The sequence below is a fragment of the Papio anubis genome, chromosome 9 (assembly GCF_008728515.1).
Source record: "Papio anubis isolate 15944 chromosome 9, Panubis1.0, whole genome shotgun sequence".
Taxonomy (NCBI): domain Eukaryota; kingdom Metazoa; phylum Chordata; class Mammalia; order Primates; family Cercopithecidae; genus Papio; species Papio anubis.
In genome coordinates this window covers 103,207,069-103,225,117 of record NC_044984.1, presented here as the reverse complement: position 1 = coordinate 103,225,117, position 18,049 = coordinate 103,207,069, and the positions used below count along the sequence as shown (strand labels likewise).

At 44.9% G+C, this 18,049-nt stretch overlaps 1 protein-coding gene across 3 annotated transcripts in view; it reads left to right on the top strand.

Annotated features, from left to right (window-relative positions):
* Positions 1–18,049, top strand: part of SVOP (SV2 related protein) — a 104,427-nt gene that overhangs the window by 64,772 nt on the left and 21,606 nt on the right. For all 3 annotated transcript variants that reach the window (XM_031650726.1, XM_031650728.1, XM_031650727.1), the window contains 5 exons: positions 7,670–7,733; positions 9,510–9,635; positions 11,464–11,592; positions 13,080–13,153; positions 16,400–16,476. In XM_031650726.1, coding sequence (XP_031506586.1) covers positions 7,670–7,733; positions 9,510–9,635; positions 11,464–11,592; positions 13,080–13,153; positions 16,400–16,476 — 470 coding nt within the window. The remainder of the gene's footprint in view (positions 1–7,669; positions 7,734–9,509; positions 9,636–11,463; positions 11,593–13,079; positions 13,154–16,399; positions 16,477–18,049) is intronic.

Genomic DNA, 18,049 nt, shown 5'->3' with positions numbered 1-18,049 from the left:
AATGATTAATTCAACTCATGATTCTGCAGTGAGGCAGTTTGGTGGCTCCTCTAGACTCTATGGGGCTTGCTCAAATGTCTTCAGTCCACTGAATCAGGGGGCACCCGGGCACCTGGTCCCATGGCACCTGGACAGGGGTGGACGGCAGCAAGCAGAAGCCACAAAGCTTCTCGAGGCCTAAGCTTGGAACTAGCATAACATCATTTCTGCTACATTCTGATGGTCAAAGCAAGTCACAAGGCCACTCAGATCCCAGGGAGGGGAAAATGAACTCTTGATGGGACGTGCTGCAGTCACACTGCAAAGGTGCATAGATACTGGGAAGGAAAGTATTGGAGCAACTTTGGCAAGCCAGTTATAACTGGGTTCAAATCCAGGCATGTCTGGTGCCAAAGCCCTAACCATGTTGAACAACAATTTCAAAGGGGTTTCTAGCATATATAGTCAGAAGGTCCTGTTAAATCATTTATGTCCACGGCGTCTCTGGTACTGATTTGGAGAATGACTCTGGTATGTAGAGCTGGTGGTTCTTAACAGGTTTATATTCCCTTTAAGGCAGGTGAGAGAAATCACATGTAGAATCCCAGATAATTACACTTTCTGTCTACGGAGGGACATCAAGAAGGAATAGACTTTAATTCAAGCAAGGGAATTAAATACAATTTTATTTTTGTCATTACAGACAGCACACTTTTGTTTTAGAAAATTTGGAAAATGCAAATAAGCACCAACGAAATGATAATCACCTCTTACTGCGCCCTGTCTCTCCACGAAAATACCAATACAGGTTGGCACTGGGCCAATATGTTTTACTTCCAGTAGAGGGCGCCATGCACCGCAGTCAAACACCATTTATGTAAGCCGCTGCGAGGGGAAACCTGGAGTAAGGTAACCCACGCCCTCCTTGTGTTTTAGCTGCTCTTAAAGACAATACCTCAGGTAGCTGCCCAGCTGTTCTACCTTGAAACCTGCCCTAGAATGATCTTCAAATTGGTGTCAACAATGAGCTTATACACAAAGGCTGTCCTCGTTCCTCCAAAGACCAGGCAGAAATGCCAGGCTGAGATCACAGGTTCTTTCTTTCCAAACACGTGATCCAAATGGCAAGCCTCTAATTGCCCAGTGCTGTAAATGTGATTATTTGCAGTGGGAATTTATTTATGCCAGAATCAGCTGATTCTTGGCATTGCTAATTTCATTGCTCATTCTTTTATTTTTCAGTCTGATTATAATAATTGCCATATTTTGGATAAAGATCAAGTAGCTTGTTTTCATAATGAACTGCTATAAATAATGGCCAAATGTGGGGCACAACAATTATAGGAAAAGACGTTTCTTGTAGCACAGGTGGCAAAAGCAAGAAACTGAACACAACCTAAGCATTCATCAATAGGAGGCAGTTAAATAAATGATGATACTACCGAGATGAGGAAGGCTATGCAGCTGTTAAGAATAATGCTCAGCTGAGCGTGGTGGCTCATGCCTGCAATCCCAGCACTTTAGGAGGAGATTGAAGCAGGCAGATCGCTTGACTCAGGCATTCAAGGCCAGCCTGGGCAACATGGTGAAACCTTGTCTCTGCAAAAAATACAAAAATTAGCCAAGTGTGGTGGTGCACACCTGTAGTCCCAGCTACTTAGGAGGCTGAGGTGGGAGGATCATCTACCCCAGGAGGTCAAGGCTACAGTAAGCTGAGATCGTGCCACTGCACTCCAGCCTGGGCGACAGAGCGATACTCCGTCTCAAAAAAAAAAAAAAAAAGAAAGTTCTCTGGAAACAGTCACAGGTACTGGCAGTTGGAAGGTGGGCTGGCATTCATGGATGTGCTAAGAATGGGGATGTTTGGGTGGAACGCTGATAGTGCGCTGTGTGTGTTAAGAAAAAAAAAAAATGAAGGAAAGAGGCCAGGTGCAGTGGCTCACACCTGTAATCCCAGCACTTTCAGAGGCCGAGGTGGGCGGCTCATGAGGTCAGGAGATTGAGACCATCCTGGCTAACACGGTGAAACCCCATCTGTACTAAAAATACAAAAATTAGCCAGGCGCAGTGATGGGCGCCTGTAGTCCCAGCTACTCGGGAGGCTGAGGCAGGAGAATGGTGTGAACCCGGGAGGCGGAGCTTACAATGAGCCGAGATTGCACCACTGTACTCTAGCCTGGGTGACAGAGCGAGACCCTGTCTCAAAAAAAAGGAAAGAAGAGAGGGAGGAAAAGATAGGAGAGAGGTAAGGAAAGAGAAGGGAAAATGAAAGAAAGAAATAGCATGTTAGTTAAATTTATGTATTTATTTTTCATAGAAAAGAGGCTGAAAGATTGCAGGCCAGACACAGTGGCTTATGCCTGTAATCCCAACACTTTGGGAGGCCGAGGCGGGTGGATCACTTGAGGTCAGGAGTTCGAGACCAGCTTGACTAACATAAGGAAACCCCATCTCTATTTAAAATACAATAAAATTAGCTGGGCGTTGTGGCGTGCACCTGTAATCCCAGCTACTCGGGAAGCTGAGGCAGGAGAACTGTTTGAACCTGGGAGGCAGAGGTTGCAGTGAGCCTGAGATCACACCACTGCACTCCAGCCTGAATGAGAGAGTTAGACTCTGTGTCAGAAAAAAAAAAAAAAAAAAAAAAAAAAACACCGAAAGATTGCAAGGCAAACTCTGAATAGTAGTTATGGCTTTCAGGAACGGAAATGGAAGTTGGGGTCATAGGGATAGGAAAAATCATCATACACTCTGCATGCTTATGTATTGGTAAATTATTTTACAATGAGATTGCATTCATATAATACTCTATAACTGAAAAAAACAGAATGAAGAGACTTCATTAAATAGGTTATAGCTTTATTATAAAAACAAATCCTTGATCTCTAAGGATAGAAACAGCTTTGCCCTTAGAATATCCTACTGCACATTTTTGCATGATTAGTAGTTTGACTTCAATTTGGTGAGGGAAAGGTAAACATGGTATTACTATTGATTTTTAAAAATAATATAAGCATACCATTCGGAAAATAGAATAAAATATCAAAGTCATCCGTGATAATTGCTGCAATCTTTAGCAACCACTATAATCTTGGTTTCTATTATCAGGGTTTAGTTAATGAAATTCCCCATGGTTTTCTGATGAGTGAGGTACTGGAAGGAATATAAATTGGAACAACTTTTTGGAGAAGCACTTTGGTAGTATATATCTCAAATCATAAAAACAGGCATACCCTCCGACTCAAATTCTACTTAGGGGGATCTGTCCTAAGGAAACAATGTGAAGACAACGACTTTCAGCCTAAAGATGTCTAAGGAAGTGTTGTTTGTAACTGTGAAACCATCCCAACAGGGAAGTGATTCATGGGTTGCGTGATATAGACAAACCTAGTTTAAAATGTTGGCTCTTCTGCTTACTAACTTACTAGCTGTGCAATCCTGGTCAAGTAACAACTTTTCTGTTGTTGATAGATGTAGATATGAAAATGGTGGCAGTCCATTCTCACAGTGCTGTAAATAACTATCTAAGACTGGGTACATTTTAAAGAAAAGAGGTTTAATTGACTCACAGTTCCACAGGCTGTACAGGAGGTATGACTGGGGAGGAATCAGGAAACTTACAAGCATGGTGGAAGGCAAAATGGAGCAAGCATATCTTCACATGGCAGCAGGAGAGAGAGAGTGAAGAGGAAAGTGCTACACACTTTTAAACAACTGGATCTCATGAAAACTCACTCACTATCATGAGAACTGGAGGGGGAAAACCACCCCCATGAGCCAATTACCTCCTACCAGGTCCCTCCCCCAACACTGCGAGTTACATTTCAACATGAGGTTTGAGTGGGGCCAAGAGCCAAACCATCTCTCTCTCTCTCTCTCTCTCTCTCTCTCTCTCTGTCTCTCTCTCACACACACACACACACACACACACAGAGGGAATTGTAATTATTTATCCCCATGACTTGCAATTCTTATTGGGTGAGGTAATCCATGCAGAACATCTAGAGTAGTGTTAAACACATAGTAGATACTCAGTAAAAGGTTGCTATTATTAAGGATAGTATGGTTCATGCATGTGATAGAATAGATGTGTGCAAGAGCCTATTAAATGGCATGGAAATGCTTGTTTATAAATCAGATTTATAATAGGCATTCTTGAGTATGATCTCAGCTAGGGATTCATACAGAGAGAAAAAGAAAGACTAAGACAGAAAGAGGGAACGTACTAAAATACACTATGAAGTGAGACTAGCTAGCATTAACATTTTCTTCTTGCTTTTCTCTAAAGAGAGTCCCACTGAACTACTGAAGCCCTAGCCCTTCTTCTGAGGCTCCTGAGAATTCTTCTTGCTTTGGATAGAGGTGCCTTTGCTCAGAATCCTAATAAGGACTTTTACTGATGATAGAAAGAACTGTGTCTAAATCTCAGTGGTATTGCTGAGGCCACCTTTTGAAAAGTGAAATGCTCTGTAGGGAAACCCATTGATTGGGCTGCACAGAAGCAGACAGAACTGGGGGCAGAGATTTCTCTATAAGTGATTTATTGAGAGTGTTCTTGGGAGGAAGCTATAAAAGTGAAAGATGCTAAGAGAAAGATACAGGGAAGAAGCTCACAAGGACGTGGTTTCTTCTGGACTTACCTGAGCACACAGGGAGCTAAGGAGTGTTCATTGCTCCACAGGGTCTGACCCCCACCCCCTCCCCCAATACCAGGGGGTGGGCCTTTTATACACATACATGCCAGTCTGCAGCCTGCCCTGGGGAGATGGGCATGACTCCTAGGTACCTCTGGGGTGATGCAGCTTCAGTTGCTCAAGAGTATCCATAAGAGAAGGTTGCAGGTATGAGCCATTAGCAGAAGCGCAAGGTGGGCACGCAGACCTAGTAAAGGGATCCTAGGAGATCTAAATGGGTCCCCAGCACCATCTGCCTTCAAAGAGTTAAAGGAAATTAACTTCCCTTTATCCCCCAACCCCCCACCCCTTAAGAAGAGCTAGGAGAATAACATGAGGCCATTTAGTAGCTCAGATGCCTGGCTTAGGTGGGAGATATGAGAAGAAAGAAGGCCTCCTCTTTCTAGCAAAATTGAAGGCAGCATGGGGTAGGTGGGAGCAGGGATTGATTTAAAAGTTCCCTTCTATGTCCAGCATGCCCAAAGGTTGAGGAAGTGAAAAGGAGGAAAGCGTGGAAGCAGCAGACAGAGGAGGCAGCCAGTGCAGTTGGGACATTGCTTACATTAAGGAAACAAGTAAATTGAGCAAAGATGTAACTGTATTGAGGATAATGAGACCAGATCTCCCATTCTTAGAGAAGGAAATTGCAGCATGGAAGTGAGGAAGGTTAGAATGAACCCTAAGGTGATGAACTGAAATGGAAAGTATCAGTATGAACTTGTTTTTAAATAAATATACACAGATAGTTATAGATATGGTGAGTGTGTGAAGAGACAAGGAGATAAGTAAGATAGAGATAGATAGATAGACAGATAATCTCTTAGCTGTGTCCGCCAAGAGGGCGCAGCAGCAGTGACACCCCAGGAGCAATGAGCACACTGAGCACAGAGATCTTGGTTTCTAAATACCATCTTCTGCCAAAGGGAACCAGGGCTTCTTAGAAAGGTGATGACAGACTCCAGGGCTGGAGTAGAGGAAGTACAAGATGAGCTGGATATCTTGTGCTAGAAAATAGGGAAGACCTCAAGGAATGATGGAGACATGCCAAAAAAAACAATAAGAATCAGCTTGAAGGGGCTCCCACTGGGCAGATCTGGGACAGTCTGAGCATCAAAATAATAACAGGTTGCAGGCCGGGTGTGGTGGCTCACACCTGTAATTCCAGCACTTTAGCAGGCTGAGGCGGGCAGATCACTTGAGGTCAGGAATTTGAGACCAGCCTGGGAAACATGGTGAAACCCTATCTCTACCAAAAGATACAAAAATTAGCCAGGCATGGTGGCGGGCACCTGTAATCTCAGCTACTCAGGAGGCTGAGGTGGGAGAATTGCTTGAACCCAGGAGGTGGAGGTTTCAGTGAGCCAAGATTGTGTGCCACTGCACTTCAGCCTGAGCAACAGAGTAAGACCCTGTCTCAAAATACTACTACTACTACTACTACTACTAATAATAATAATAATAGGCTGCAACTTATGGAATAAAATTGGAATCTTCCAGTCCTTATTGATTAAATGGATAGATAGATAGATAGATAGATAGATAGATAGATAGATAGATAGATACTAGATAGATAGATAAGATAGATAAAGGGGAGGAGGAAAAGCTCTTCTGAGCATCAAAATAGTAACGGGCTACAACACACTGCATAAATAGGACTCCACAAGTCCATACCGATTAAATCGATAGACAGATAAGATGAAGGAAAGAAGGAAAATCTCTTTCTTACAGTTGAATGTCAACTAATAAATACAGAAGGAATGACAAAAATAAAAAATACCATTTGTGGGGCTGGGTGCAGTGGCTCATGCCTGTAATCCTAGCACTTTGGGAAGTCAAGGCAGGAAGATAGCTTGAGCCCAGGAGTTTGAGACCAGCATGAACAACATAGTGCGACCTTATCTCCACAATAATAAAAAAAAATAAAAATTACCGGGGCGTGGTGGCATGTGCTTATGGTCCCAGCACCTGTAGTCTTGGAGGCTGGTAAGAGGATGGCTTGAGACTGGAAGGTTGAAGCTGCAGTAAGCCATGATCACACCATGCACCCTGTCTCAAAAAACAAAACAAATAAACAAAAACAACCATTTGTTACCATCACAGTTGTAGATGACATAGATAGAGATAGTCAATGGCTAAAGCTGGTGGGTAGAGGTTATGTGGGGAACAGGATATTGGCATAATCTGAATACTTCCCCACAAAGGGGAAATATTCTTAATCACAAATGGGAAATTATAACTTAGGGTTGAGAAATCTGTCAGACCAGATTACCAAGCTGGTAATCTCCATCACCAGCTTGATCAGGTGATGAAGATTAATGTCACCAGTGATGGGACAGGTTGACATTGTGTGCCCTGATATGCTGAGAAGGGCTCAGGTTGAAGAGTTCCTGCCAAAAAACATTTTTCCCTGGACTTATTAGATTATGGGTAGGGCTCAATGACAGCAGTTAGGAAATTTGAGAATCACTTGGGGAGTCAAAAATGCAGGTGAGGCCGGGCATGGTGCCTCACATCTATATTCCCAGCGCTTTTGGAGTCCGAGATGGGAGGATCACTTGAGGCCAGGAGTTCGAGACCAGCCTGGGTAACATACATCTGTACAAATCATCATAATAATAATTAGCCAGGAGTGGTGGTGCATGGCTGTAGTCTTAGCTGCTCTGGAGGCTGAGGCAGGAGGATCACTTAAGCCCAGGAGTTCAAGGTTGTGCAGTGAGCTATGATTGCACTTCAGCCAGGGTGACAGAGTGAGACACCAACTCATAAATAAATAAATAAATACAATAAAATAAAAATGCAGATGTCAGGGCCTTATCCCTGGGAGTTTGTTTCTGAAGGTCTGGGGAGGGAGGGAGCTAGAGATCTGTATATTTAACCATCATCATCTCAGGAAATTCTGATGTAAGTGGTTCACTGACCACCCTTGGAGGAATGTTGGCAGGAAATTCAGAAAACGGTAGCCATTTGCCCACCCAGTTCTGATCTTAACTCTTTTTCTGTCCCTTTTACATTTCCAGGGTGACGCTGTATGCTGAGTTCCTTCCCATGAAAGCCAGAGCTAAATGTATTTTGCTGATTGAGGTAAGGAGGAGAGCAGCCTGGGTCTCTAGAGCGTGTGGATTCCGGCAGGAGGTTCTCAGATGTCTTGAGCCACAGGCCAAGGAAAAGGGAGTTTAAGAAAAAAATATTACAGACTCAATATGTAAAGATGTAAAAGCATCAGTTACATCATTTCTGACATGCCAGTTTTGCAATATGGACAAATTCTTCAATTGACAAGAACATTCAATCTATCATCCCTCAAAAAAAAAATGTCAGCAAGGGTATGGAAGAGTATGTTTTCTTGAACTGTAAATAGCTTGTATCTGAGAGCTGGTGTGGCTAATGTGTGGCATTAGTAGACCAAACTCCGGCCCACACCCATATCATCACCCACCACCTGTCTTTTTGGTCAAGAATGGAAATTCTGTGGCCTATAGACTGCCTTAAAACTTTCGTGGTCCAGCTAGTTCCTCTCAAGTTTTTCTTCCAGGGTCTCGTGACCCATTTTCTAACCATGATCTGAAAGATCTCAGAGCAAATACAATGGCTCCATGACTCCCTGCCTCATGCAGCTGCCCAGTGGCCCCCTCCACACAGTGGCAGAATGGTTTATTTGCCCATGCTGGACGTTGATTCCAACAGTGATGTCAATGAACCCACTCTGATGTCCCCAATCACTATAACCACACTGACAATTTTAATTGCATTGATCCCACAGCCCAACATAGTGACTACATCTGCTTCTTTCCAATTAGGGTGATGCTCTACTGATCCACACTGATGTGGAAGAATCCGTTGTTTAAATATTGAAATGCATCTGGGACTTTGGGAGGCCGAGGCAGGAGGATCACTTGAGGCCAGGAGTTCGAGGCTGTAGTGAGGTGTGATCACATCACTGCACTCCAGCCTGAGTGGTAGAGCAAGACCCCATCTATTTAAAAATAATAATAATAATAATAATAATAATAAATAATAATTTTAAAAAAGGCCAGGCACGGTGGCTCATGCCCATAATCCCAGTACTTTGGGAGGTCAAGGCATTTGAATCACCTGAGATAAGGGGTTCGCAACCAGCCTGGCCAACATTGTGAAACCCCATCTCTACTAAAAAATACAAAAAATTAGTCAGGTGTGGTGGTGGACTGTAATACCAGCTAGTCAGGAGGCTGAGGCAGGATAATTGCTTGAATCCAGGAGGCAGAGGTTGCAGTGAGCTGAGATCGTGCCATTGCACTCCAGCCTAGGCAACAGAGCAAGACTCTGCCAAAAAAAAAAAAAAAAAAAAAAAGAGGAAGAGGAAGAGAGAAGAAGTAGGAGGAGGAGGAGAAGGAGGAGGAGGAGGAGAAAGAGGAGGAGGAGGAGGAGGAGGAGTGGAAGAAAAAGAAACACATCTAGACCAGCTGATCTTGAGCCTGGGAGGTTGAGGCTACAGTGAGCCATGATTGGGACACTGTACTCCAGCCTGAGCGACAGAGCAAGACAGAGAGAGAGAGAGAGAGAACACCAATGTGTTCACTACCAATTTGATATCACATAATATTGGTCATATTGATCTCCTTAACCAGAGCTGCCACATTGCCCAGCTCCAGCGGGTGACATGCAAATATTATACAGTGTAGATGGTACCCTCGTAAGCTGGGCAACATGGCAGCCCTGGCTCAACCATACAGACCACAGGGAAAGGGTGACTATTCTAACCTTGCTGACTCCAATAACCCCTTACCCATAGAGATACCCTTGTCCACAGTGCCCCCATAATTCCTCACTGTGAGGACCATGCTTCCCCCACCACTAACCCTGATTCTCCCGTGCCAGGTATTCTGGGCCATCGGGACAGTGTTCGAGGTCGTCCTGGCTGTGTTCGTGATGCCCAGCCTGGGCTGGCGTTGGCTGCTCATCCTCTCGGCTGTCCCGCTCCTCCTCTTTGCCGTGCTGTGTTTCGTAGGTATCCTTTAAGAGATTTCAGCTTTTGCTACCTGACACCTTACAGTCCACTCTATTTTGGTGGGGAGGGGATGGAGAAGGATACCAAAGCCACCTTTTAAGATGATTTTTTTAAATCAGGATATGAGACAAGGGAGCTATGGCCTGGGGTAGCCCCAGTATGGAGTGTTAGATTTCCTCCAGACAGACACTGCTGGGATGTTTTCTGGGGAGATAACTGGGGATTGGAGGATACATTGGCCCCATCATTGCAAAATCTACACTTAAAGTGATTATATATCACTAATTGAGACTCTTAAGTTGCAAGTGACAGAAACCCAATTCAAACTGGCTTGAGTAAAAGAGAGGAATAAATACGTTTCAGAGGATTAAATCGGACTTCAGGTGTGGCTGCTCCAGGAGTTTAAATGATCTCTTCATCTCAGCTCTGCATAAACCACACCCTCTGCTGAGATCTTGCCACATACTCATCATTTCATGGGCACATGCATGAAACACTTTACAGCCAGTAGGTACTAAAAGAAGCCTAGAGATGGGTAGTTCTCATGTATGGTAACTACTACAAAAATTTCTGGTAATGACAATAAGTATTAATAATTATTAAGCTTAACTGTGTGGCAGGCTTTGTGCTCCATGCAATATCACATTTATTCCTCCCAATAATCACAGGACTATAATGAATCCCTGTATTAGTCAGGATGATACCAGCTGCTGAAACAAATGAAGCCCACAATTTCAGTAACATAGCACGATAGGAGCTTCTCTCTCTCTAACACAATACTTCAGAATGACTTTTCTGGTTGGCAAGTGGAATTCTGGGCCCAGTTTTTGTCCTGCTGGTGGCTCTGCTATCCTCTAGGGCTTTGAAGTCTTCTACATACACTCAATAGACTTGCAAAAGGCAAGTGGAGACTGCACAGTCACTTCTTGAATACCTTGGCCGGGAATAGTCAGCTCATATGCCACTGGTGAATGCAAGTCACATGGTCCCACCTAGATGCAAGGGGAGCTGGGAAATGTAGTCCCTGTCTGGGCAGCCACATCTAAGGACAACTTTGCACTATGAAAAAGGAAACAGAATGTTGGTGGGCATTTGCACTCTCTGCTATATCCTCTTTTTATTGATGAGAAAACTGAAGCCCAGAGGGGCTGACTTGTTAAAGGGCCTACAGCAAATAGACAAAAAAACTCTAAACTAGATCTTCTAACTCTTAGTCTTTTCTCCAGTATACCTGCTGTTTCAAACAGCTGTCGCTCCATTTTTACAGAAATGTACGTATCTAGTCATTTGGGGTTGGGACTTCCATTGTTCTAAAAATCTTTCTGATTTCTTTCTTTCTCTTGAACTGAGTTTGCAAGATGATGCTGAATACAGGGGAGGTACAATTCCTTGAGAGATGGGGGTGAGATTTCTGACAGTGATCTTAATTTAATTCAGCCCTCGCCTGGAACTCTGAAAGCAGCCCCAAATAATAGTAATAGCAACCGTGACAATAATAATAGCTGCATTAACCTATACCTGGCACTGCGCTAGGCCCCTTGCCTGGATTATCCTGTTTAATCTTCTCAAGAGCCCTAAGAGGTAGGATCTCTTATCATTCACATTTAATGGAGGAGGAAATGAAAGCACAGAGAAGTCAAGTAATTGTACAGGGTCACACAACCAACGTAATAAATGGCAGGGCCAGGATTTGAAGTCAGGTCTCTGGCTTCAGAGCCCCTACCCTTAAAGATCCCACACACAAGTAAGAGTGTGTGGCTAGAAGTGAGTGCTCTGTTCCACCCTAATCAGCCACACGTGGGTCTCCTGTCTCCCCCATCCCAGTGGCTGCCGGAAAGTGCAAGGTATGATGTGCTGTCAGGGAACCAGGAAAAGGCAATCGCCACCTTAAAGAGGATAGCGACGGAAAACGGAGCTCCCATGCCGCTGGGGAAACTCATCATCTCCAGACAGGTCAGTGCCTGGACCAATAGACAGCAATGTGCGTGTCGGGGTGCATTTAGGGGAGTGTGTGCATATGGAGTAGGGCATGCATGCATGGACACACGTGGGTGTGTGTACTCAAGGTGGGGTGTGTGCGTGCACATGGAGCAGATGAGGGCCCAGTAGACAGACCCGCAAGGGTAATTTGGCAACTCCAATCTGTATTTTCACTGCCAAGTTCTAAAAATGCTTCCTGGAGAATTTCACCAGTGATTAGAGAAATGTAACATCTGCTAATGGGTCCCGTAACTACTGCTGCTTTGGTTTCGCCTTTCAGCACAGATGAAGTCTGACTAGCAAATGAGATTGACTGGCAAAAGCTGTGCAATAAAACCACGTTAGGAAGGAGTGTGCTTAGATCTAGGGGATCAAACTGCACCCTGTGTAGATGTTCTTAATGGATGGTGCCTCACTCCACCAGTAACACCATCAGGGAATCCACCACGGTGAAACTTCACGAGCGCCTACTGTATATAGGCACCAGCATTGCACACACGGGGAGAAAAGATTCGGGTTTAAGGCTGCAGTCCTTGCCTTCAAGAACCATCCAAGCAGATTGGAGAAACATGACAAATACCTTAAGCAGACCTCAGATCCTATAAAGAAATTGCCTTTTAAAATAAAGTTACATTTCTGATTCTTTTTATATTATGCAAGAAGAACTGAATGGCCTTTCACCAGGTTGGAAGGAGATGTTTGGTCTGACAACATAGAGGCCAGGGGACCTGCCCCATATCTACAGGGGGCAGAGCAGGAGGGATTCCTCAAGAGGTGCAGAAGCCCATTTGGTTGCCTTTGGGGAGAGATTCCTTCCATGGATGAGGGAAAGCCAGGCTGGTCTCGAACCCCTGGTGTCATGTGATCAACCTGCCCTGGCCTCCCAAAGTGCTGGGATTATGGGCACGAACCACCATACCTGGCCATAGCATATATTTTTTAAAGAACACTATAAAGCAAAGATTTGATGAATTTGTAAATTATGTAAAATTGGCCAATTAATCATTTAGCTAATCAATCTTTTGGTAAATTGGCCTTTGGTGAATTCATTTCTCAGCACATTAACTGTTGCCACCTAGACCTAGAACTGGGGAAGGCGTATGTGTGTGTGTGAAAGGGCTGGACATGCTTTGGACTGATTTTCTGCTCCCTGGGTTCATGGGTCTGTGCTGAGGTCTGAGGGGCCAGGAAGGAGGGATCTGCTTCCCAAGTCCCGGTTTCCAGGTTGGAGGGCATGAGATCCGTCCTGTGTATCATGCCCCTGGACACGGTTGGGTTCTGGCTGGAGGGGCTGGGAGGCTGCATCCTGTAGATTTGAGACCTGGGTTATCAGAGCTCCAGTGTCCTACTTACCAGAAACCTCCCTCCCAGCCTGGGTGTGCACTAGTCTCAGGCCACCAGCCCATCTCTCATGCACCTGTAGGGGAGAGAATAAACACTATGTCCTTGTTTTGAAACAGGAAGACCGAGGCAAAATGAGGGACCTTTTCACACCCCATTTTAGATGGACAACTTTGTTGCTGTGGTTTATATGGTAAGAGCTGTTTGTTGACCACTTTGACCCCTTTCCGCTCCCTGTGCCCTGTTTTGGGTTTTGTTTTAATGCAATGGACAGACAGCACTTTGATTTCAGGCAACATTTGCAAATTTCAGTAGTTTGAACATCATCCTCCTGATTCCCATCATATCCGGGTTATCATCTGTATGTACTATTATTTCCTTAATCTTTTTCTTTAACTTGATGCTTGTAGTCAAGTACCTTTTAAAAAGAAACTTTATAACTCGATTTTATTGTATTTTTTATTTTTGAGACAGAGTCTCCTTGCTCCACCGCTCAGGCTGGTGTGCAGTGGCGCAATCCTAGCTTACTGCAGCCTTGAACTCCTGAACTGAAGCAATCCTCCCTCCTCAGCCTCCCCAAATTCTGGGATTACAGGTGTAAGCCACCGAACAAGGCCATAACTCTACTTTAAAACACCTTAATTGCAAGTCACAGATAGAAGGCACTCTTAAAGAGAAATACCAGAAAAAGTAACTAGACCGATGGTTTGCAGAGGCAATGAGCCTCTGTATTTAAGAGCTAAAAAGGCTGGCTGGACACGGTGGCTCATGCCCGTAATCCCAACACTTTGGTAAGGCTGAGGTGGGAAGACCTCTGAGGCCAGGAGTTTGAGACCAGCTTGGGCAACGTAGTAAAACCCTATCTCTACAAAAAATGTTTAAGTTAGCTGGGTGTGGAGGTATGCACCTGTGGTCCCAGCTACTCAGGAGGCTGCGGTGGGAGGATCACTTTAGCCCAGGAGGTCGAGGCTGCAATGAGCTGTGATCATGCCACTGTACTCCAGCCTAGGCAAGAGACTGAGATCCTGTCTCAAAACAAAAACAAAAAAGAGACAGGAAAGGGGAGGTGTTAAGGACTCATTAGCACGTAAGTGAGACTGGGGTATAATTTAAAATGATTGAAAGAATTGAAAGTAAACTTAAAAGGGAATTTTTCTTTCACAATACGATTGAATATTTCTGCTATGTGTTTGCAGGGCTCATGCCTGTAACCGCACTGTGGGAGGCTGACAGGTGTATCACCTGAGGTCAGGAGTTCGGAGACCAGCCTGACCAACATGGCATAACCCTATCTCTACTAAAATACAAAAAATTAGCCTGTATGGCTGGTGGAGCACCTCCTGAAAGAATTTGGGAGGCTGAGGAACTGACGTGGAACGGAGGAAGGAAATGAGACCCGACCAGACCCAGTCTTGAATGAGCCAGATCCTGACCTGGAGGAAGGAAGAAGGAAGGGTGGAGCCCGGAATGGGAAACCAGTGGAAGGAAGGCATGTATTGCGGTCCCCAGGTGGTTTGTGCATGCGGTAATGCGTGCGCGTGCATGCATGTGCATGCAGGTATGTGGTCCGGCGGTGGTTTGTGTGTGTAATGCATGTGTGCTGCAGGCATGTGCATGTATTGCAGGTCCAGGCGGTCCAGGTTTATGCGGTTCAGGTGTCCGTGTTCATGCGGCATGTGCAGGCTGCGGTCTCTCAGTAAGGCAGGCATTTGATAATCTGCGTCAGCAACCGCACGGAACAGCATTGGGTTCCCTGGCAACCGGTGAGGGCGGCGTATCGCTGGTGGCAAGACATTCGGGGAACCACTGATTTGGTCAACAAGGGCATTCTTTTAAGGTCCTGTTGGACCTTTTCTTAAATAACACCCGTGGAAGGGCGCTGGAACCGGAAGGTGTGGGTTGGGGGTAGTATTTGGAGAGTGTAATCACCTTAAACTCCACAGTGAATTGGAGCTGCAGTCATCTTTCAAGTCTCTTTGCACCAATTCATGTACACAGCATTAACAGTGAACAAACTTGGCCTAAGGCTTTAATGTTCTTTTTTAAGCAGTTCTCATTTTTCCGTTCAAATTAACGGGGAAGTGTCCTCGAGGTGGTCAATTACAGGGAAGAGGAGAAAAAAAGCTTTGATAATATACAGAACAGCCTCTAGCTCTGCCCCGAATTCCTGAGAGCCCAAGCAACTCAGCGAGCCTGCAGAATTTTTTTAAAGGATGGTGGTGGTCAGAGCTGAGAATACCCACCTTTGAGCACATGTAATTTGGTTGGGCCAACGCTCCTTGAATACTGAAGCAATTAATTAGAGACTAATTTTAGTGCATTATGAAAGTCACTAAATTTGCTTGCACACATTGTAACCTAAGGAAATGCATCACTGGCTTCTGATTATGACTGAGTTTTCATTATAACTATTCTACTGGAAGAGAATATTCTGGTCTTGCAAACTTGAGTATTCTAGTTCCTGGGTCAGCCAGGAGTTAATAAATGGTGTCATTCTGCTCTGAAATTCAAAAATCACATGTCCAAGTTGACACACTTAACCCAGAGCCCTAAAAGATGGTAATGGGACTGTTTTCTTCCAGAGGTGGGTCCCATTTTCCCCCTATTGCCGGTTGGGTAGACAGTCTTGGAGGTGTTGTGTCTCTGGTATAGTATAGTTCTGTTGCCAGAAAGGTGCCCCACTTCAGATCCCAAGAGAAGGTTTTTGTATTTCGTGCAAGAAATAATTCAAGACCAGTCCATAGAGTAATGTGAAAGCAAGTTTATTAAGAAAGTAAAGGAATAAAAGAACGACTACTCCATAGGCAGAGCAGCCCCCAGGGCTCCTGGTTACCCATTTTTATGTTTATTTCTTGATGATATGCTAAACAAGAGGTGGGTTATTCATGCCTTCCCTTTTTAGACCATATAGGGTAACTTCCTGAGGTTGCCATGGCATTTGTAAACTGTCATGGCACTGGTGGGAGTGTAGCAGTGAGGACGACCAGAGGTCACTCTCATCACCATCTTGGTTTTGGTGGGTTCACAGCTGGCTGCTTTACTGCAACCTGCTTTATCAGCAAGGTCTGTATGATCCGTATCTTGGCTGACTCCTATCTTATCCTGTGACTTAGAATGCCCAGCCATCTGGGAATGCAGCCCAGTAGGTCTCAGCCTTCATTTACCCAACCCCTATTCAAGATGGAGGTGCTCTGGTTCAAACGCCTCTGACAGTTCTTGGCCTTTCAGAGGACACAGGATCACTTCCCTTTGATCATATCATGATGCTTTTTTACCTGCCATCTTCTTGCTCAAGGTCCCCAGTGAAGTCCCCAAAATCCCAGTGCTGCCCAAAGACTGGTTCCTGCTGCTGTAGACATTGGCCCTTCCCAAGGGGGTAGGGAAAGGGGACTTGCATTCCTCTGATCATTTCTTTACCGTTCTTGCTTTCTCCTGGCAGGTTTTCCAATGCATTCTCTTACTACGGGTTAGTTCTACTCACCACAGAACTCTTCCAGGCAGGAGATGTCTGCAGCAGTGAGTATCTTGGTTGTCTTTGCCAGCTAACTACTCCCACACCCTCGGCACATACACAGTCGTGCACACACTCCCACTCCAGGCTCTGCCCTTAAAGGGACTTGGCCTTCTACTACTTCTGTGGTTCCAAGACACTCTGTAGAAACCTGGACAGTCATCGCAATGGAGCGAACCTTAACGGAGCCACATCTACGTCAGGGTTTGGGCTCTGAAGTTCGCACTGTTAAAAGATAAACCAAGGCACATTAAAGAAAAACAGAGGCAATTTTGAAGAGTTTGAGCAGACAGCGATTCATGAATCAGTAGAAAAGAGCTGAAGAAAACAGAAACAGGGAAGAAAAAGCAGATGAGTAGTTTCAAAGTGACTTTCCTTATAGGATTAAAACAGAACAGATTTTCTTGTCCGCCAGCTCAAGTAAACTAGGCCCCTTCACATGGGTTGCTGTGAATCCTCCTTTTTAAAATTATTATTATTTTATTTATGGTTAGTATTATTTTATTTTTTATTTTTGATGGAGTCTCACTCTGTTGCCCAGGCTGGAGTGCAGTGGCTCGATCTCGGCTCACTGCAGCCTCTGCTTCCTGGGTTCAAGCAATCCTCCTGCCTCAGCCCCCCAAGTAGCTGGGATTACAGGTGGCACCATCATGCCTGGCTAATTTTTGTATTTTTTTTTAGTAGAGATGAGGTTTCGCAATGTTGGCCACGCAGGTCTCAAACTCCTGACCTCAGATAATCTGCCTGCCTCGGCCTTCCAAAGTGCTGGGATTACAGGTGTGAGCAACTGTGCCTGGCCTATTATTATTATTATTATTATTGAGACAGGGTCTCATTCTTTCACCCAGGCTGGAGTGCAGTGGCACAATCATGGCTCACTGCAGCCTCCACCTCCTGGGCTCAAGAGATCCTCATACCTTATCCCCCCAGGTAGCTGGGACTACAGGTGCAAAAAGAAATAGCATGTTAGTTAAATTTATCTATTTATTTATTCATAGAAAAGAGGCTGAAAAGTTGCAGGCCAAGCGCGGTGGCTCATGCCTGTAGTCTCCGCACTTTAGGAGGCCGAGGCAGGCAGATTACCTGAGGCCAGGAGTTCGAGACCAGCCTGGCCAACATGACAAAACCCCGTCTACACTAAAAATACAAAAATTAGCTGGGTGTGGTGGTATGTGTCTGTAATCCCAGCTACTGAGGAGGCTGAGGCAGGAGAATTGCTTGGACTCAGGAGGTGGAGGTTGCAGTGAGCAGAGATCGTACCACTGCACTCCAGCCTGGGTGACAGAGTGAGATTCCATTTAAAAAAAAAAAAAAAAGAAGAAATATGTTTGGGAGTAAAATATTTTGATTTCCTTCAGGGTCTGCTGTCTGTCGAGTGATGTTCTACTAGAGTCAAGCTGGACTTTGGTATCTGATTGCCACGAAGAGTCTGTTTTGTTGGTCTTACGGTCTTTGTTTTAATGTTAATGCTGGTCAGTTGTGCCTAAACCCTAAAAGGGAGGGGGTATAAGAAGGAGGTATGTCTGAACCTCCTTCCCATTATGGCCGGAATTCAGCTTTTCAGGTTTCTCTGGGGTC